The following is a 21989-nucleotide window of genomic DNA, read 5'->3' on the forward strand; positions in this document are numbered from 1 at the left end:
ATGCTGCCTCATGTTGGTATATTCTCAAGTATTCATTTTAACCTTTAAAAGTGTATTTTCTCAGGTGTAAAATTAGAGTGTTGGATTAGTACATCTCAGAGTTTCTTTCGACTCTGTCTTCCTAAATCTTACAGCCAGTAGAACGTGAATACCCAGTCAATTGGCTTCTTGGTGTACTCCTGGGAATTGATGTCTATCTCCAAGTTTCCTGGCCTCTGTGTGGGTCCCTGGCCTCTTTCCCATCCTGTATAGCTTTTTACCTTGGGTTTCTAGATATTTGGGACAGTTATGCTCAAACTATGCTTAGTTCACTATGCCAGTAAGGTCAACTTCCTATTTTATTTCCTTAGATAAAAATGACAATTGATAAAGAAGAAAGTTTCAGCATTGAAAAGTTCGTAAAAGATTTAGAATGGTCCCCAAACTTTAATTTTTATATCTTTTAAAGCCCATCTTCCTGTCTGTCCACATGACTGGCTATCTTTTTTTCTTTTTTTGAGGAAGATTAGCCCGGAGTTAACATCTGCCAATCCCCCTCTTTTTGCTGAGAAAGACTGGCCCTGAGCTAACATCCGTGCCCATCTTCCTCTACTTTACATGTGGGACGCCCACCACAGCATGGCTTGCCACGCGGTGCCATGTCCGCACCCGGGATCCAAACCGGAGAACCCCTGGTCGCTGAAGCAGAATGTGCGCATTTAAACGTTGCGCCACTGGGCCAGCCCCTGGCTATCTTTTTATAGTTTCAGATTTCCTGATCCTATAGTTACACCAATGCCAGAGAAAAATCTTTAAAAGCTTTAAATTGTATTGAAAACTGAGATTAAAATGGGGGAAAATGAATTAATTAATTCACCTAATCATATTCTCTAGATCATTTCAAGAAATAGGATAAAGTAAGAAAAGTATGAACTCAGGTGATATTGAGTAATTCTGCTTAAGAATAGTACGTCAAAATATATTCATCCTTTGGCAAAGTACATAACCTATAAAATAATAGTTGTGTTGTAACAACATTTTACTCCTACATTTTAACATAAAGGGATGTGCTTCTGCAGTAATAATGGTTGCTGATGGTGTCAACAGGACAAAATTATTTTTCCCAGAGGTCTTTTTGGTATTTGCGTCATGGGAGGAAACATGAAGGATAGTAATCAGTGTTTTAAAAAGGCTTGTTCCTTAAACAATTGGCTAAGAATGGGTTTTACTGACCCTGTATATGAAGTAAAACAATTAAAGAAATATGCAGCTACAAACAAGTGTTTGATCAATTTCCATCTTCTTCGGAGTGAATGTTCTGGAAGATGCAGCTTCTCTCCTACCTCCTCTCTAAGGGATAAGCTACATCGCAAACACTGGTGGGGTGAGGTTTGTTTCGATCAAGACTATCTTTTATTATATCTCTTTAGTGTTTTTCACTTTTTTTCGATGACATTTTATTTTATTTGAAACACTTAGAAGAGTGTAACCCTGGGAGAATTTGGACTGAGGGTCTGGAAGAGGGGCAGCCCTCACATCTACTTCTCCTTTACAAAAATCGCCCTTGACCACCAAGGAACACAGTTTGGAAAACCCTTGCTCCAAAGCAGTGCATGCCCATTAGGATCAGTAGGGGAGCATCTAAAAAGTTCTGATGCCTGGGCCTTATTCCCAGAGACCATGACGTAATTGATCAAAGGTAAGGCCTGGACAGGAGGATTTTTTTGCAACGCTCCAGGTGTTTCTATGGAGCAGGAAAGACTGCATCAACTGAGATGTTAGGGCAAATCTGGACAAAATCTTACTCCTGACATGAACTAAGAGTCACACCAAGCAGGGATGACCCAGAGTGTGGCTGGACTTCCCGAAGTGTCTATGAATCCTTAGCTCCAGCTGGATCTTGCTTTAGCCTTTGGGGTTTTGTCTCCCAGATTATTTCCTCAATAGTTTTCATCTTCTGGTAAGGAATTTCCTTGTAAATAGCTACATGAAGTGTTCACGACACTACTGCTATTTTCAATCCACACTCTTAGGTTTTTTCACAAGCCAATCTTTCATGAGTTTCAGCTAAATAAGTTAAGCCACAGAAATAAAACCAAGAATCTCCAATGGAAAGTTAGGACAGCTTAGATTTTCAAGTGCTGAAATATCTGGAAGATTGAAAACTCCCCCTGGAATGTCTTTGGTAAGAGTGCCAAGAAGACAAGATGCCTAGATAAAGCCAGATTTCCTGTAAGACCTGATCAAAAACAGAAGTGGAAGATTGGCTTTCATAAGTAAGGGGAGATAACCTGCAGAAGTCACTGAGAATTGAGCCTTAAGAGATACTCCTCCGTGACTCAAGGAAAAATAATGTTACGCAAATGTAGTCATAATGAAAGGTTAAGGATAGGTTTCCTGCAAGTGCCTTGCCTTCAGGTTGGAACTCTGCCCTAAGCGGTGGGTGTGGTCTTCTGGGTGGGACCTAATCAGTCTGCAGAACCCACAGATCTTGCAGCTATGCACACAGGCTTTGCACAAAAGAATACTTCCTATGCGTTTCTTCTTTCACCCTTCCCAGAGGTACAAAGGGGAAAGATCAAATGTGTGGGTGTTTATATAAGGCAGCTCTTGCCTACTCGGATAGGAGAATTAAGCCTAAACAATTATGTTTGTTTAAACAAGTTTCTTATTTTTAATAATCCATCTGCCATATTTCTGGCCCAAATGGTAAGAATTCTCAAAATATTTTATGAGTTCCTTTTGCTGTTAATATTCATCATTTTTTAAATATTGAGGATTTTATGACTATAAAGGGGTCTTCTTTCCTTTTAATTTTTACTACTCCCTTCTTCCCTCCTCCAGAATGTTACTAAGAAGGAAAATGGCTTGGCCTTCAGCTAACTGTGAGGCCAGCCTTCTCTGGAATGCTGTGTGGTGCTGTGCTGTGACTTCCGTGGAATTCCATCCCTGTTTATCAAGAGCTCCCACTTATTTTAATATCGTATGTTGGAAAAAGTGGAAAAAGTAAAGCAACTCAATAGGGCCCTATCACTAAATTGTGAGTTAGCCTTTGAAAAATAGTAATTAAAAGCAAAGAAAGACGTAATATTTAGGCTTAATCTGATTAGCTCCCATTGCTCAGTTGAGGAGTGAAAGGAAGCAGTAATCCTAGGAAGGCACTGAGCCTGAGACACATTGGTGCTGGAATCCACTCCTGCCTGCACGGCACTGAGAACTGCTCTCTGTGACTTGGTCTTCTGTTGCCACTCGGTTGTGAACCCTCACTCTCCACGTCTGCCCTTCCAATTAATGACTGAGCCTTTCACTTGGCTTCTCCCCACCCCTTCAGCACCCTGCACAAGTCATACAGTAAGGAATGCCCGGCTCCCAAACCCGACCTGGACCCAGAGGACTCAACCATTCCAGTACCTCCATTTCCCACTTCAATTTTTGGGTGAGAGTGGGAGGCATATACAATAATAGCTAAATTCTCAAATACCTCTTTATAAATTACTCTAGTATCAAACATTGGCAAGATGCCTAATCATTTTAGGATTGGGGGATCTTTGTAACTAACAGAGTGACAACTCTTGGCTGTCTGATGAGGGGAAGTAAGTGGTTGCCACTCTGCAGCCTCTCCCCCTGCCTGACCCTGTACTGTTGGGATTTCCTGGCAGGTTATCTTGAGTATAGCACTGAGTTGCCTGAGCTGGAGTAGATTTGAGCTGAGTGGAAATTACCCTTCATTAGTATCTGTGTGGGGAGCACAGAGCCTCCTCTCCGTGTCCCAGAAGGCGGAAGGCTGAACCAGGGCATATTATCATCATCTGGTGCTGCCGACAGGTGGCAGTGGCAGTGATGTGCTCCCAGCCATGATAAGGTGAAGCAGCTAGAATGAGGCACCTTTGGAGGGATCATCACCAAAAACCAGTCCTCAACATCAGTGAGAGATCTTAACAAAGGGCAGGGGTTGCCTAGTAATGAAAAGCTTCCAGGTCTCCCTCTATTTTATGCCATTCAGGTGGCATTTCTTAGTCTATCCCTTAGAGTAAGTTGTGTAAGAGAGAGGGGTGTGTGTGTCTGTGAGTCTGTGTGTGGCGTGGGAATGGAGGCAACTTATAATTGAGATTTAAATTTTTATCCTGGTGAAAGAAAGAACATTCAAAGGACAGAAAAAAGCCTTCTCATTTTGTGCGTAGAATTACGATGTCAACACAATTCAAGTGTTGTGCATTGTACTGGGTGCATTACTTTTAGGCTTATAGCCAGAATTGTGAAATAGGGTGGGTTTTAGAAAAAAATATGTGTTTGAAACATGCACAATTAAAAAAATTGTTTAGAAAATGAAGGAAGTGAAATACAATCAGAAAAAAGAAGGAAATTAAACTACAGGAGTATAAGGAACAAAAATGTTTTGTTTTTAAGAGAAAAAAACAACAACCCTAAGATACGCTGATGTCTCCAACTTGAATGGCCTGGTTTAAGTTCATTTCACCTGGGCAGTTTTACTCTTCACGTAAAAAATCGGGGCAGGGGCCGGCCTGGTGGCACAGCGGTTAAATGCGCAGGTTCTGTTTCAGCGACCTGGGGTTTACCGGTTCGGATCCCAGGTGCGGACATGGCACCGCTCATCAAGCCATGCTGTGGTAGGCATCCCACATATAAAGTAGAGGAAGATGGGCATGGGTGTTAGCTCAGGGCCAGTCTTCCTCAGCAAAAAGAGGAGGATTGGCAGCAGTTAGCTCAGGGCTAATCTTCCTCAAAAAAAAAAAAAAAAAGAAAGAAAGAAAAATCAGGTCATCACTGGTAACATTCTTTGAGAAAACACAGAATGACAAAAGAAAGAATTGAAAAAAAATTTAGAAAAAGAGAAACAAAAGTAAAAGCTGCATACGATTAGAGGAAAAGAGTGAACTTTTATGATTAATTCCCTTATTAGAAATTCAAAAGAAAACTTAATACCGTCTACTGTAGTACAACATCATTTTCCCAGGAGAATTTGGTTATCTCCCTTCCACCAAAGGTCCCTAAGTTTACTGTTCTGAGAAATGTCTGACCCACTCCTGCTAACGGTCTAAAATATTTACTTTCAACTAACAATGTAGTGTCACTTGGACTGCTTCATAGGGGAAAGTTTTCTTTTGAAAGCTTTGCTTACTTGGTTATTATCTGCAAAACGTCTAACAATGACAATTCTCTCTATTTCAATACCTTATAGTCAGCATGCTAAATGGAGCCTGCTGCATTATTCTCTATACAAATTCTAGCCTCTGCAGCAAAGGAAAGGAAACACCAGCATCAGTAAGACGAATAAAGCGAGCAGCAGGTTCATAGGTAAAGTAAGACTCAAATTACTGTTACAGATTTCCTAGACTGGAAGAACAAGGTCTTTGCTAATGACTTTGTCCCATTTTGGGAAATCTCAGAATGTTTTTCATACCCAAATCCCCTTCCTAGGGGTTCCCTATGATGGCCATGCTCTGTGTCTCATTACCCTGCTGTTCTGGCCACAGACAATGGACTTGCACGGGCATTGGAAAGCCCAGGCGGTCAGTACATAGTTTGGCTATGGGCGTGGAAGTGGCCTAGTGTGAAAGCTTTACCCAGCAGAGGGCTAGTGATTGACTGACAGGCTGGAGACCCTCTTCCTGGGACTTTGAGTATGAGACACACAGAGTCACAGTTTGGATGATAAAAAATATGCAGAAAAAGAGAGTAAGCAGAAGCTATCAGGCAGCAAAAACCATGAAGCAGCAGGATTGCTGAAGTGGAGAGAAGATAAAGGAGAAAGAAAGATGCCGGCAGGAAGCTGTAAGAGCAAAGTAAGCCAAGAATAGACGAGTCACCAAAGTGGCAGAGGATTGCAGTAGGGAACTGCTAATGTCTGCTACCGAGATGATAAGATGGAATGAAGGATTTTTAGTTTCTATTCTTCCATGAGGCCTAGCTGTTGAGCCGCAAAATATCCTTACCATAACCCACGATGACCTGACATAATCCCAATGCCAGCAATATAAAGGAGTCTACCTAACACAATTTAGCTCCGTGATGAATTTTAGGATACATTTCGAATATTTTCCATAATAAATGGCAATGATTTATTTACATGATCAATTTTATCTCTAATTAGCTTCTCCTAATAATAAAACTTTTTATCATAAATGTGTTTGGAAAGCATGAAATATGCTTTGCGTAACTAGGGAGATGTATTTATGTCTTAGACAAGAGAGGGATACAGTTGCATTTTTATTTGTCCTCATAATAAACTGGAAGAGATACATGCCTGTTAAGTAAGTTAAGTGAATTGTACTGTCTAATCATTTGATTACCTATTTAATGCTTGCATTTTGTAATCACAATTGACCTTAATGTAACAAGAATGAATGTCCTTCTTCTCCTGAAACTTTCTCCACTCATATAAATAGGGGAAAAAATAAACCTTTCAATAAAATTATCAAGATGAATTCACTTTCTATTATTTAATAAGAATCAGATATTTTCCTGTCCAGGATCCTATTGCAGTTCAAATTTGGTTAGTGAGAATTGTTATTGTGAGCAACTAGACACTTTTGGAGTGCTGAAGTTTCAGTGTAATAAATGTTGCTTGAAATAAGGGGGCTTCTGCAGGTGGTGAGAGTTGGGGTGCGAGGGAAAGGGAGTGGAGTGTTTAATTTGAAGATGAATGTGGACTGCTGCCCTCTTGTGGACAGAATAGGAGGAGCAACAGTGAGTAGATGTGTGAAAACATCTCCAAATATTTCCTAAATTCACTTCAACGGTACTTAATGAATGTCTACAATGTGCTGGTTTGCCACAGCACAGTGGGACAACCCCCAGGAATGCCTGAAATTATCCCTCCCTTTGAAAAGCTTACAGACGTCATGGGGAAATGAAATGTCCCACAAAAGAGAGTTAACTTCACTGGATAGTACAATAAAGTACCAAATCAAACAAAGTTAATGAGTATTACTGTAACCTGAGAAAACTATATTATTTCTATTCTTTGTGAAACACTTTTGTTCTGGTTAGATGGAGAATGAAATATATACAAAGGAAGCTGGGCAACAGCAAATTCTTGGAAGATCAACAGGCACAAAACACAGTCAAATTGTATTTCACAGACTGATTAAAACATTAAACTAAAATGCAGGCTTAGGTTGCTCTATTTTCATCATAAAGATGTTCTAAGTAAGGTTAATCATGAGTTCCTTTACCTTTTCAAGGTTGTTCTGTCATGTTCGCTTACTCATCTGGACCTCGCAACGCCTGCCTCCTACAACGCAAAGGAAGTTTCGCCCTTTGGCACGTTAACATATGGACATTTCAGAAAATGCACTTGTTTGATTTAAAGCCTCTGAGACCCTTACGCGGGCTGTAAGTCTCAGCCCCAAGATCCCACCATATCTTCCACTGGGTGGCAGCTTACGTGCCGACCTGCATTGTGCCATACATCTCACTTCCGTGGACTTCCATGGAAGAGAGTACAAGTTATTGGTCAGCCACATTCTGCGGTTCTTGGCCCATAATGTCATTTAATACCACTTCTAACGGTAATAAAACAGAGTAGATTTAATAGTTAGGGGAGAGAGGACATAGATTTGGTTACAGAGAAATTCGTAGAAAAAGAAGCAGCGGCTGTATTTAACAAACTTCAGTGTTTAACAGAAAATCTTTCTTTCAGAAGAAAAGTTTGCATATTGAAAATTGTGCTTTTCATTCTATTTTGCATCTTCACTGTAAGGAAGTTGGCCCTACCCTTCAAAGAAAAGAATGCGGTTTCCCTTGCCACATCTCCCTTCCACCAGCCTGCTAGAGTTGCACTTAGAGGTGAGAACAGCTCATGTGTAGGCAAGCAGTTTGGATAGGGTCAAACATGAGGCCACCAAAGTCACAAACGGCAGTAGACATGTAAGCAAGCACCACAATGGCTCTTGCCTTCTGGGCTGGTTGTTAGCAGGATTGTTGCCTCTCAGCTCCAAACCCACTCTTCAGTGCCTTGCTTGTGATGCTGGAGGTAGATCTTGCAAATCTCTCTCCTTTGCCAGTGGAAGGTTCTGTAGGGGCACAGCAGGAGAGAGGGCTGCTGTTCCTGGCTCTAGCGTGCCTTTTCTTGTTTTACTCCTGCTGGAAATGGTGACTGGTAGTGCGTGGGCTACCCAGTGGCACTCCCTTCCCAGCTGGCTAGTCCCGGCCCGTGGTTCCTTCACTGCCCGCCTCAACCCACTTTTACCCCAGTGGGAGATTCCCACTTACCAGTTTTGATCCATGATCCCCTGCCCACCAGTCTCAGCCAGGCAACCCAGAGGCCTTTTCCCCCATCCATGGGCTTCAATCACACGTCTCCAAAGACGTTAGAGGCTCAGCCTTGGGAAGAGGGGCCTCCTTCAAAATGTGTTCCTTCTTTGGGTATTCTCTCTCAGCACTAGGGAATTCTTTAGCATTTTCTCCCTTTCTTACCAGGTAGTCCCCTGTAAATAGTTACTAATGTTTTATGCTAAACCTTCCTTGTTGAAATGATTGTGTGATTTCTATCTCCTGACTGAGACCTCACTGATTCACCTTCCAAGCCATGGCACACCCCTCTGAAAATGTCTAATAAAGTCAGATTTGGATGTCCCTTTTGAGGTATTAAATCAGTGCTTCTGAGTACGAATCTTTGTTGGAGATGGTAATTCTACGTCCACGGAGCCGCCACCATCCGAAAGTGACTCAGGACTTTAAGGCTTCAAAATATTTGAATTATTTGTATAGATTCTGCCATGGCAGTTTTGCGCATTCAGATCGGAAGCAGAATAAAAGAAATATGACCAGAAGGACTTGCTGGAGTCCTTCTAGAATCAACTCTAGTCTTAAATGGACCACTTTATTGAAATAAAAATGATTTAACCACTAAAAAAAAATTTCCTCTGCCTTTTAGACTCCTCTCTGGATTATATTCCTAAATCTTTTGTCCTGGAGTTGATATTTACAAAATTCACCATTTAGATTTCCTTTCCTGCTTTAGGTATCCTCATTTATGTTGCCTCCTATGAACACTTGCTTTCAATTATTGCTTCGATTTTTTTTATTACTTATCCAAAAAACAATCATTGCTCACATTATTTAATTAAGGCAAAATTTCAATTTATACTATTAAAAGGAAATGATCTCATTTTTGCTTTCCAGAATTTCCGACAAGTACAATATATTGGGTTCCAATTTTTTAGTCTGAAGACCAGAATTTCAAGTTTTACAAGTCTTTTTATGTATTTTATATCATATTTTTCTTTCTTTAAAAATTTCATCTTACACTGACAACATGAATAATGTGATGTTTATGTTGAAAAATTATAAATTCCCTCAATACCCCTCAGAGCGACCATCATTATGACATCGACCTGACAGTAAAAAGCTTTCCCAGCCGCGATGAACAGCTCGTGCTGCACCAAGCAGCTGTAAACACCATCAGTAACTAGAAGCTATGGATGCTCTGAGAGAGGCCGTGGAAGCTACGCCCACCACATTCAGCTATTTATGATTATAGTTCCCTGTCTAGATTTCAGCTTGGGAAAGTAACAGCTGAAAATCAGGAGAACTATACTGAGAAAACTCTCGTCTGACATATATGGAAACTGAGGTTCTGGCAGTCTTTACGATTTGCTCAGGGTCACACTGGGAATGTGGCTGAACAGGATGTGGACTCACCTTTTAATGTCTACTACATTGGACTTGATCAGACTATTGCTCTGAATCTGACGAGGATCAGAGCTCCTTGTGTTTAAATTCCTTTTAAAAGGCAATATTATAATATTTCTTGTCAATATGACCATCTTGATTTAAATAATCAAGTTTATCTCTAATAATAAAACTTTTATCATAAGTGTGTTTGGAAACCATGAAATATATTTTTGTATAACTAAGGAGGTTTTTTAGACCTTAGACCAAAGAGAAGTAACTTTGTATTTTCTATTCATCCTGATAATAAACTGAAGGAGATTATGCCTGTTAAGTTACAGTTAAACTTTCTAATATTTCAATACCACAACTAAAAACCGCTATGGCAACTCTCCTGCAAATTCCACATTTTCATTTTTCTCATAATAATGATCATAATAGGAGAAAATCTTCAAAGGCATATTTTAAAGAAACAATATTTGGAAGAAACACTGGAATAAGGTCAGAAGAATTGAATTCTAAGCTGACTTTTCTTACTATGTGTCTGTGGTGACGTCTAAGTCTGAATTACGTGATCAGTAAAATGGGGTTAATGATAGATGCCCTTTTTAGTGTACAAGGCTCTCATAAGGGAAAAAAAGACAAAAGGTGGGAATTTGAGCTTTTATGAAGAAAGATTTTGTATTACCAAAGTTTTTCAATATCATTTGTAATGCGGCTGACAATTTTTATAAATTATATGTCTTATTTGAAATGTGTAGTTAGTTATACCTCGAGGCAATCACCACAAAAAGTAGGCTTGTATACGAAAAAAATCGCATGTTAAAAATGGGTACATTTTAATGTTTCAGGAAGATGCCTTTAGAATTAGCCTGTCATCTCTTTTTGTGTAAAATATAAGGCTGACTAAAGATTTTTTCCAATCAATGATTTGGCCTGTGTCATGGGATTTTTTTCTCAGACCACTAGATGGCGGAATTTGAGGTCTAAGCCCTGCCGACGCGATTTGTCAGATGCTTAGTGATAGAGTGACCTCTCCTTTGGAAAAGGCAAAGTGAGGAAAATAAGAGAGAAAGGGATGCTATTAATACCTGAAGTTACATAATTTTTCCCTCTCAGCGGCAGAGTGTAGAGCACAGCATAAGGTCAGGAGACCTGTTCCTACGCACAGTGTTTCACTAACTAGCTCTTGGAGGACTCACTTCACTCATCTGGGCATAGGTTTCGTCATCTAGTCAGTTCTCTTCAAAAGCATCTTCTTTCTCTCTGTCTCTGTTTTTCCTTCTCTGAAACCAGGGCAGGGATCATGAGTTCTGTGGAAGCCACAGTGCATGTATACAGGCACTCGAGAAGGATGATAATGGTGTTCTGTCTAAGAGCATGGTCTGAGAGGGCAGCCAAACGAAGGTCACAACCATCAGGTTCTGTTCCTGGTTCTGCCCTGCTCCACAAGCAGCATGTGACTACCGTAAACTTCCTCTGACCTCGCACACTTCTCTATAAAACTGACTCTGGAACGTCTGACACCTGCCTCCTCTGAGGCGCGTTTACAAGGATTAACGAGATAACGCTCCCGAAGGCCAGACCTTTTAATGAAAGCTGCTAATTATAAGCAAAGCTTCAGTGGGTCAGGACATAACTAAAGTCTGACCCTTCATCAGTGTTAAAATGCTCTTGAATTGGGTGACATCATTCCCACATGTGAAAGAACATTTTGCTGGAGAAGTGAAAATGATGAAGAGGGAAGCCTTTGAAGGAAAGTGCAAAGACCAGGAGACAACTTGTCTGCGCAAGAGATGAGTAAGGGTGAGGAAATATTCTCCTCATTGTTAAGAAGGACTCTTGCATGGGAGCGGAAGTGGATCTTTTCCCAGTTCACTGAGGACAGGAGGAGCAGACAAGAATTTGCATGACATCAGAAAGGTCAAAAAGACATGAAAGGTTTAGAGAAGAGATATTTGGGAAAATGGATATAATACATGCTCTTAGTTTCATATCAAACAGACCTGTTTCTTTTAAGTGTTTTTTTTAAATTGTGATAAGAATACTTAACATGAGATCTACCCTCTTAAATGTTTAAGTGTACAATACATTATTGTTGACTATAGCTACAATGTTGTACAATACACCGCTAGAGCTCATTCATCTTGCTTGACTGAAACTTTATGCCCATTGATTAGTAACTCTCCATTTCCTTCTCCCCACAGTTCCTGGCAACCACCATTCCACTCTTGTATTCTATGAATTTGACTATTTTAGATACCTCATATGAGTGGAATAATGCAGTATTAGTCCTTCTGTGACTGGCTTCAACCATGTTGTTGCATATTGCAGAATTTCCTTCTTTTTAATGCCATTGATGTATACACCATATTTTCTTTATCCATTCATCTGTCAATAGACTTTTAGGTTGTTTCCACATTTTGGCTACTGTGAACAGTGCTGCAATGAATATGGAAGTGCTAATATTTCTTTGATATCCTGATTTTAATTCTTTTGGATAAATACCCAGAAGTGGGATTGGTAGATCATAATAGTAACTCTATTTTAAACTTTTTGAGAAACTTCCATACTGTTTTCCATGGTGGCTGCACCATTTTGCATTCCCACCAACAGTGTGCAAGGGTTCTACTTTCTCCACATCCTCACCAACACTTCTTGTATTTTTTTTTAATAATAGACATCTTTACAAGTGTGAAGTGATATCTTAGTGTAGTTTTGATTTGCATTTCCCTGATTAGTGACTTTGAGCATTGTTTCATATTCCTATTGGCCATTTGCATGTCTTCTTTGGAGAAATGTCTATTCAAATCCTTAACCTATTTCTTAATCGGGTTAGCAGTTTTGTTTTTTTTTTTTTACTAGAGTTATAGGAATTCCTTATATACTCTGGAGATTAACCTGTTATCACATATATGGTTTGCAAATATTTTCTCCCATTCTGTACGTTGCCTTTTTACTCTGTTGATTGTTTACCATGCAGAAGCTTTTTAGTTTAATGTAATCTGACTTGCTTATTTTGTTTTTGTTGCCTGTGCTTCTGATGTCATATCCATGAAATCATTGTCAAGACCAATGTCATGGTAGTTCGCCCTATGCTTTGTTCTAGAAGTTTTATAGTTTTGGGTCTTATGTTTAAGTTTTTGATCCATTTTGAGTTGATTTTGTGTATGGTGTAAGATAAGGGTTCAATTCCATTCTTTTGCATGTGGTAATTTAGTTTTCTCAGCACCATTTGTTGAAGAGACATTTTTCCCATTTCCGTACTCAATGGTGAAAAATTAAAAGCTTTTCCTCTAAGATCAGGAGCAAAGTAAGGATAACTGCTCTCACCATTTCTGCTCAACATAGTACTGGAAGTCCTGGCCAGAGCAATTAGGCAAGAAAAAGAAATAAAAGGCATCCAAACTGGAAAAGAAGTAAAATGATCTCTTTTTGCAGATAACATGATTTTGTATGTAGAAAACCCTAAAGACACCACAAAAACCTGTTTATAACTAATAAATCTTTTCAGTAAAGTTGCAGGATATGAAATCAACATACAAAAATCAGTTGTGTTGTTATACAGTAACAATGAACTATCCAAAAAAGAAATTAAGAAAATTCCTTTTACAATAGCACAAAAAAAGGATGAAGTGCCTAGGAATAAACTTAACTAAGGAGGTGAAAGACTGTATACTGAAAACTACAAAACATTGATGAAAGAAATTAAGACAAAAACAAATGGAATGACATCCGTGTTCATGGATTGGAATACTCAATATTGTTCAAATGCCCATACTACCCAAAGCAATCTACTGACTCAGTAAAATTCCCTTCAAAATCCCAATGGCATTTTTTACAGAAATAGAACACAACCATCTGCATTTAGATATTTTTAATATTTCCTTTCCATTAAAACAGCTGGTATTCTTATAGTATTGCCCATAGAATTGATTTAGTGAAAAATTATTTCATTTTTCAAACTACTGTTTCAAGATCTTAGTTATAGTCCTCCAATATGGAAAGAGAATTTTTAACAACCTGTTTAGTCCTGTGCTAAACTCACTACACTAGGACTAGAAGACCTGGATTTCCATTTCAACCACATGATCCACTAGCCATGACATAATGAAAGTAATAATGACAATAAGCGGGAAAATCTTTCATTTGGATTGTGTTTTTGAATGTGCAAATTTCTTTTTCACATGTACTAGTAATCAATTTATTATTTGCTTTCTGGGACTCAGTTTTCTTATCTGGAAAAATGGGGATAATAACTCCTACTTTGCCAACTTCACAGAGATACTGTAAGGAGGAAAGACAAAAAAGATATGTAACACTGCATTTAGAATCACAAGGCACATGTAGCACTATGATTGCCACTCATGTGAAGAGTCAGTACGGCAACGTATAATAATGTTAAGCATCAGGAGAGAAAAGAAGAATGAGATTGACTTAATTGGCCGGTTGTGAGAACCTGGAGGTGGCATCCCTGGACCTCATACATATCTCACATCCGTGCACACTTTCTAGGTCTTCTTCAAATGAACAACACTAGGGTAATAACCATAGTCCTGATTTAATCTGATAACCTGGCAGATTAAGGAAAGTCTCACTATGGCTGCATTTCCCCATCTCATCTTATATCTAAGAAATTTGAGCTAGTTCTGGATGATGCCAAATTCTGTCTCATATATGAGGACTGTGAAAGTCTTAGAGCACTTCCATTTGCAGGAAGCTTTATTTTCCTCTTGGGAAAACATTGCTCTGGGAATGAAATGGCTACAATAATATTCTCTGAGACAGCCAAGGGCTATCTCCTTCCATGTGCTGAAAACGATTATATAAAGAAATTGGTTCGGGACATGCATGTTATAAAGTTGCCCTACTACATTCCCCTCTGTTTACCCTCTCAAAATATTTTTCCCTGTGTGGGACACACACTCCGCATACACTATGTGTTCAGAAAAATCGATAGATGGTTAAAGCATTTTTCTCCGTTCACAATAGCTTTATCTCTGTGCTTAAATAAAATGCTTTTCGATCAGAATCCCCTCTCTTAGCACCTAATAATGAATACAACTGGAACTTGGTTCCATCGGAGTAGAAAATCACCAAACTGAGGACGAATCAAAGATTTTCAAAACATACTGACAGACCGAAAAATGCGCTCACCTGGGCAATTATGTCTGTGATTTCTGAATAGCTATGGCATCTTCCTACACAAGAGCGAGCCAAAAAGTCCTCCACCAGCCGTGTTCCAATGCCATATCCCCTGCGGATGAAGGAGAAGAGTGTGGTCTGAAGATAATATTTGAGAATTAGTGACGTCTATCAATGTTTAAGAATGGATTCATCTGATCGGCCCTTGCACAAGAGGATAACAAAGTAAACTAAACTTGACAAGTCAAATGGCTATTTGGCAGTGGGCTAAGGAGCCCCACAGACCATAGAAACAGAGAGCAACACTTCCAGGAAATATTAACTAGTCTCCTACAAGCAAAGGAGTCTGAGGAGTAAGGGCTGGCCCAAATTTGACAGTGTAAGTTAAAGTTAAAGGAGTCTGATGTGTGCAGCCTGATGTTTCTCATTAGCAGCTAACTCTCTCATCATTAGCTGTTGACGGAAACAGAATGAGGGTCTAGCTAGCTTTTTGTTGGCTACAGATGTGGTTCCCGGATGCTCATTTTTCTCTTAGCACAGCCGTTACGGTAGGAGGGAGGCGTGTCTGTGATGGGATCTGGAAGGAGGGGAAGAAGGGAATAGAGAAATCAGTTTTGTTGCAGGCATCAGCAGTTAGAACTCTAAAGTTTAGTAAAAAGAAAAAAAGCCAAATTCAGAAAATTCATTTCTCATACCAGGGAAACTGAAGCTATGGGACTTGGGAGAAGCTATTTGTATTATCTGTTAGCTCCAGCACACAGCAAACAGCTTGAGCAGTACCTGAAGTACGATTCTGAAAGTCTTTTATTGAGATGCGATAATACAACGGAGAATGTGGCTAAGATGGCTGAGAAGACACCTTCAACAAGCTAGACCTAAGAACCTAAGAACTTTCAATCTAGTTGAGGAGATATGGCCTTAATGGTAGAAATAGAAAGGAATAAGACTGCTTTTGCCAAATTGTTGGCACAAAATTGTCTTTGAATTTTACAGCCACACATGCACAGACAAGTGAAGGAATTTGAACGGAGCAACAGATTCCCAGCAAAGTAAAGACTCCACAGTTGCAGACGCAATATTTGCTCCATAGGGTCTAAAAGTGGGGGAGATATTTTGTGACTGGGTGGTTGGAGGGAGATGGATTTGATGTCAGAGTGCTCGTTAATTCATTAAATCTATGAGATATTGTATTTATATTTCTGAGTGCATAGAAATATTCAATTTAGCTTACTTGCCTTTCGAGAAAAATGTTCTGTGATCCTAAACAGGAAGTTCCCACTGAAAAGACTTTCAAAGAACAGAACATACACTTTACAGAAATAGTTGTACCAGGATTTAAAAAACGTTTCCAGTGTTTTCTAATTTTTCTGCCTATCCACAGGCTTGGCCACTGGCGACAGTAATGGGAACCCAGAACATTATGGTTAGTGCAGTGTACGTATATATATCTTGCTTTGGTCAAAGGTATGTTTCTGTAAAGTAGATATTTTACATATTAAAGTAAAAATGTAAGATGCTCTCAGCAGAAGCTATTAAAGAAATCCAAATGTGAATTATTGTTTTTTTAAGGCAAGGCTTTTCTGCAGCCTCTCAAAATTTATTCTTTAATGTTTCATTCATATTTGTTGAAATGTGCATCCATGTAGCTAACCAAAGGTATTTTTTTAGTCAAACAAATGTTTCTTCATTTTCTACAGCTGTTTCACAAAACAACACCAATTTAACATAAGTTAAATAAAATGGCGTAACTTCTGGAAATGCTACATCACATGTTTAAGGATGACCAAAGTGTAAAACAGTTTAAGCAGCTCCCACCATTACAGACAGTTTAGCTGAAAGAGTGCTCCTGACTAAGAAGAAATGAAAAAAAAAAGTGTGTGAACCAAAATAAACACAGGACCATGGAAAAGAACTTTCCAATAGAAAAAGAATAAGCAAAAAGAAAGGAAGGAAACCAAGGGTTCAAAACAAAAAATCTTTCAAGCTCTCCTTTGTCTTTTTTCTGTATTCCAACTGAAAATAAAATAAAGTAAACTTTAAAAAGCTCTAAAATGCTCAACTGGGCTAATTTCGCCCTTCAATCTGTTTAAATCTTCTAACTAGTACAGGTTTTCCAATCACTGCCCTCTTAGTGTCCTTTTCAGGATCCATTATTAAGAGGTTTAAAAAATACTGACAGATATTTTATTATTGGGCATGAATCTGATGATCATATAATTATTCTGAGAAAATTAAAGGCTGAATTTGTGCAGACAGAATTCCCATGAATAAAGTCAAAAAGAATGGTCTTTATTTTCAAAGGAAATAGTGAGTTTCTCTATTTAATATATTTTTAAGTAAAGCATAGTAATGTAAAAGCATTCAAACAATAAAAATACTGCATAGGAGAAAGTAAATCTCTCTTCAACTATAATCCTCATTCTCCCAGTTCTCTCAGGAAACTACCGTTAGTAGTTTTTTGCATTTCTTTCCATAGATGGTCTCTGCTTATGTAAGTAGATGTTTATATTGGAAGGAGTTATGTTTGAACAAAAGACTTCTGAAAGGATTCCAACTTGATGATCCATCATAGCGTTAAAACAATGATTTTGGTTTTACCACAGCCTTTGCTTATAAGCGACTAGCAAAGAAATGATTTCTAACCAAAAAAAAACATTCCACGCTTGATATTCATAGAAAAGAAGTTCCTTCCTATTGCTTTCTACTTTAGGACAATCCAAATGGCAGTTGTCAGAAATTATGTTCGGTTTAACATGTGAATCATTGAAGGAAGAGAAGAGCTGATGAAATGGAACTGGAAAGTCATCAGAGGTGGACAAAATGCAGAGGATGCTAAGAAACAACATACATTCCACAAGAATGAAAGACTTCTACTTACATCTTATCTAAATATTTATTCACATCTTCATCTTTCTCATAATCCTTACACAGTTGGGCAACCAGAGCTCCATAGGTGAGGACGAAAAGATCTTTGTTCTAGAGAAAAAGGGTTGGTTTTATGTTACAGGCAAAGTTACAAACAATATGTTACTCTATTACTTTTCCACAAATCTTTCTAGTTGGAAGCAGATTTCCAGATCATCTGTTCACTTTTTCCACCCTCCTTCTAATTATTGCCACAATTTTCACTTTTAAGAACAAATTGTACCCATAATCGGATACATTACTTGGTGGGTGGGGAGAGCTGTGAAATAAAATAAATTTTTTAACACAAGGACGTCTTTCTGTGCATTTGTTTCCATTATATAACTTGCAATGTATTTTCATGGAGGAAGTTTTTTAAAAGAATACTAGTTGCTGATATAAATTTCTAACGTTCTAGAATGGCCTTTGGTATATGCCGAGCATGTTTTCAGTTGAAAGAAATAATTGGGTGAGACTTCTCATGATTCTGCACAATCCCTAATGGATTCTGAATCTGCCAAGGAGACCATCAGGAGGAAGTCAACTGTAGCAGCAAATTTTTGAGATTTCTTTTTTCTTTATACTTTGATCCCAGAATGCCAGAGGGGTCATCTGCAGGCATTCCCAACCAAGGTGTGCCAGTTAGTCATATAATTCTATACCTATGGCTGAAATTAGCTTAATTTTATCCAACACCCATCAGTGTCCTGAAATAATTAAAGGAGCTTTAAACTTAATGGTGAGATTTCACATCCATAACTTCTGAATGTCTAAAACTATAGTGAGAAGATTAAAGAAGAATATTTATCTAAATCTAATCTCAAATAATTAAATTTTTAAAGTAACTCTGAACTTGGAATATATAGAAAGGATAATAGCATATACAAATAATAATAATAAACACATTTAAGACAAGGAAATATATGTTTAAAGATAATCTTTTAATCCTGAGTTTTTTGATGATCTATTCCTATTCAATTTAACACATAATCAACTATTTTATATACATTCATTTCCTATTTCCTAAGTATGAAACAAAGAATTACAAGTATGAAATACAAAGCATTGTTTAATCTTTTCATATTTTCTGTCAGAGATGAAAGAAAAATTTGACATTTTTATAGATCTAATTAGTCAGAAAAGAAGACCCTAAAATATGCATAAAGAATCGATTATCCTGTTACAGTGTGTAAGAGATCATTGCAACTATTCCCAGAGTTGTCATTTGTGATACACTCCGCTAAACACTTCCTTGCTCCACTGAAAAAATCTACTTATAGTGACACCTTTCAAAATAAGTCAGAAATCACTCAAGAAAACATTTTCTCTGAAGTTGAAAAAAATCTCTTTGAGAATATATTTATAAAAAGATCTTACTATTTTACGGTATTCTGGTCTTCTGTGTGTAGGGCGAGACATAGCGCTGGATAGATGAAGAATATGATCTTCGATTTCTTTTTTTTGGCTTCTTCTTTAGAGGTGTGCCAATCTTTGTCCTTTGGTTTGTTTTTTTTGAGTTCCTCCCTGCTTTGAAACACGAGTGCTACTTCTGCACTCTCCTGCTTTTGCTCTTTGCTGAACTGAAGAGGAAAACCATCACAAACCAGGACAGCCTGGTAGCCTCGTATCTTGCCGCTGATCACGTCCTGCTTCACTTGCGAGGAGGAGCTGTAATCTAGAGGCATTAAGCTGAAAGTGAGAAGTCAGACCAGAAGCACCAGCTACTGAAAATTCTTTAGCCCAAGGGAGTATAAGAGTGGTGTTCTGTTCTCATGCCAAGGCATTGTTTTAAAATCACAGACAGAAACCTTCACAGTCCAAGAGAGATCTAAAGGTTCGCATTATTCAGTCTTCATATTGATTGTTGTGTGAATTCCAGACAGGATCAGCAATCTTTAGCCACTAAATCCTGGGTTCAAACCTAATCAACAACTCTAACGGCTATCACATTATACCCCAAATAATGGGTATCACAGACCCTCATCTTGTGTGATTACAAAATTCAAATATAGCCGGTACCTTTTTTGCTTCATAAACAGCAACTTTAAGGATTGATAGAGTTTAGCTGCTGATATTTTCTCATAAAACTGTTGCTCAAAATGGGTGTTCTACAGTTTAATAATGTATAATGATTCTGGCAGAGAAAGCAAGCCCTTGGCTTTCTTCCTATAGTCCCTGAGACGTCAGCTCTTGAAGGCTCTCTTTATTTGTGCAGAAGTACAGATAAAATTAAAACAACAAACTCTCTCATCTTGACAACTGCAGGGTGCGGAGGATCAAAACCGTTCCGGGAAAGAAGCATAAAACTCCATTTAAGAAAGTAGTTTCCCACTTAAGCTTGAGTCAATAAGCCCCATGTGTTCTGGAAAACTCTTGCTATAAAGTGACAGACTAGTGGCTATTTTGAAGAAGAATGTGGTGTAGTTGAAGGAGCCTAGGAGGATGTGGAAGTCAGGCTAAGCCGCGGTTCTACCATTTACGGGCTGTGTGGCCTCCGGCAAGCCATTTTATTGCTCTATGGCTCAGTTTCCACATCTGTGAAATGACAATAATAATACCCAACTCACGGGATAATTGTGAGTATCAGAAAGATAATGTATGCCATAAAACACATTATAATGCACTATAGAAACACTAATTGCTATAGATTATTCTTGTAGGTGGATATATTCAATGGAATTCTACAATATTTAAGGTATTTCCATTAGTGCCTATCTTCAATGACACTATTATGAGGAAAATCAGTTTTGCTGGGTTGTACAGTATAGATTAATAACACATTATAGTTATATAAACTACAGTTTACAGCATGGTTTTCATTTTCTTTTTCTCATTTGAATTCAACTACAATCTGTGAAGTAGTCAGTACGGTAATCATTACCATGTTATGGGATAGAAACCTAAAAGTCAGAGAAGTTAAGAAATTTGTTCAAGGTTAGCTGAATAGTAGGCAAGGAATAGGGATTTGGGCTAAATTTGCTGACTCCAAATCAAAAATTTTTTTCTTCTACACACCTTCTAATTATGTTAGAGCAAAATATTTTAGAGGTAGACTCGCAAAACCCACTAACATATGGTGACAGCATGTTGCTGGGTCCAGTTTGGAAGCAATTCTGGGTTCTGGATGAGAGATTCCTGAGAAAAATACAGAAAGGTCCTGTGTACTTGCCGGGAAGGGTGTGATGGTACAGGAATTGATTTCACTCAACTCTAATGGCTATCGTTTGGTGACATCAGAGCCACCAAGAGCATTCAGGACATGGTGGGTACATTAGAAAAAGCCAGGTCTTCCTCCAGACTTATGTGTCTCCCCCTCTGCCCTGCCCCTGCAGCCAGCACCACAGGCCTTAGGGAAGGAGTCCCTGCCAGGCGCTACCCTACAAGAGCACCACCCGCCCAAGCACAGCAGTAGGCACTGGCCGGGACCCTGGTTTGCTGCTTTCTAGCCTGTGAAACCACTTACCTTCAGCAGCTCTTGTGATCAGAGTGAGCCTTATGTTCCCCAAGCTCCTTCTTTTTGTGTAAAACCGCCCTTTGTTTAAACAGAAGAAAGCACAGAGGTAGGTGATGTTTCGAACAGGTTTATGATGTCTGCTCTGGAAGTAAACTAGGAAGAAGAAACATTTCAAAATAACGCAGAAGAGTTTTTCCTCCTGTATTGAGTTCTTTTGGTGGCCTAGGACTGAATTCAGAGCTGGGGCTGGAAAAACGATGCATTCTTCAATCTCATCATGTCTGCACTGCAGCCAACCAAGCCAAGGAAATGATGAACCAGGCGACCCTCCTATACTGCTCTCTTGAGAGGTCTCTGGGCGGCTGAGTAGAGACTTGGGGAGATGCTAAAGGAGGAGGACATATGATCTGTCAGCTGCAGGATCACCATCGGAGATCATCCACACACTGTCAGACAAGGTAATGCTGCTTCCAGCTACCATGACATCTGGTCCAGGAGCTTGTTATCTTTTTGCAACTTCTTTTTCTAGTTAAGGCTGCTTTGGGTGTTTACTTTAACCGAATTTCTTTACATAAAATTAGTGTTGATTTGCTTGGCACCCCAATCCCACTGAAGACACTCTGGCTGTCAGACCTGATTTTCCTTATCCATGTGCCAGCATGCACTCAGTGAATGAACTGGTGGATCCCTGCTGAAGAGCAGGCATTTTACATATTAGATAAACTGGAGACAGCAAGCCAGCTTTAAGAAGGGGAACATTTGGCTATAAAGCCCCAAAGAAAATTGATTACTCACAGATGTAATCATTCAAATCATTGACAGGTTACACATCGGTACTGCAGATGAAGTAATTAGTTCTTTCAATTGAACA

General features: G+C 38.8%; 1 protein-coding gene across 2 annotated transcripts in view; it reads right to left on the reverse strand.

Moving 5' to 3' along the window:
- The window catches only part of TRAPPC3L (trafficking protein particle complex subunit 3L), a 55403-nt gene that overhangs the window by 18211 nt on the left and 15203 nt on the right, over positions 1 to 21989 (reverse strand). Inside the window, exons 1-3 of one of the 2 annotated variants that reach the window (XM_001504122.4) lie at positions 19042 to 19450; positions 17639 to 17736; positions 14773 to 14872 (exon numbers count right to left, since the gene is read on the reverse strand). In XM_001504122.4, the coding sequence (XP_001504172.2) occupies positions 14773 to 14872; positions 17639 to 17736; positions 19042 to 19083 (240 nt within the window). In that variant the 5' untranslated portion in view covers positions 19084 to 19450. Of the gene's footprint in view, positions 1 to 14772; positions 14873 to 17638; positions 17737 to 19041; positions 19451 to 21989 lie in introns of those variants that run through there. The other variant, XM_070223678.1, reaches the window with a different exon arrangement.

The sequence above is a fragment of the Equus caballus genome, chromosome 10, assembly GCF_041296265.1.
Source record: "Equus caballus isolate H_3958 breed thoroughbred chromosome 10, TB-T2T, whole genome shotgun sequence".
Classification (NCBI taxonomy): domain Eukaryota; kingdom Metazoa; phylum Chordata; class Mammalia; order Perissodactyla; family Equidae; genus Equus; species Equus caballus.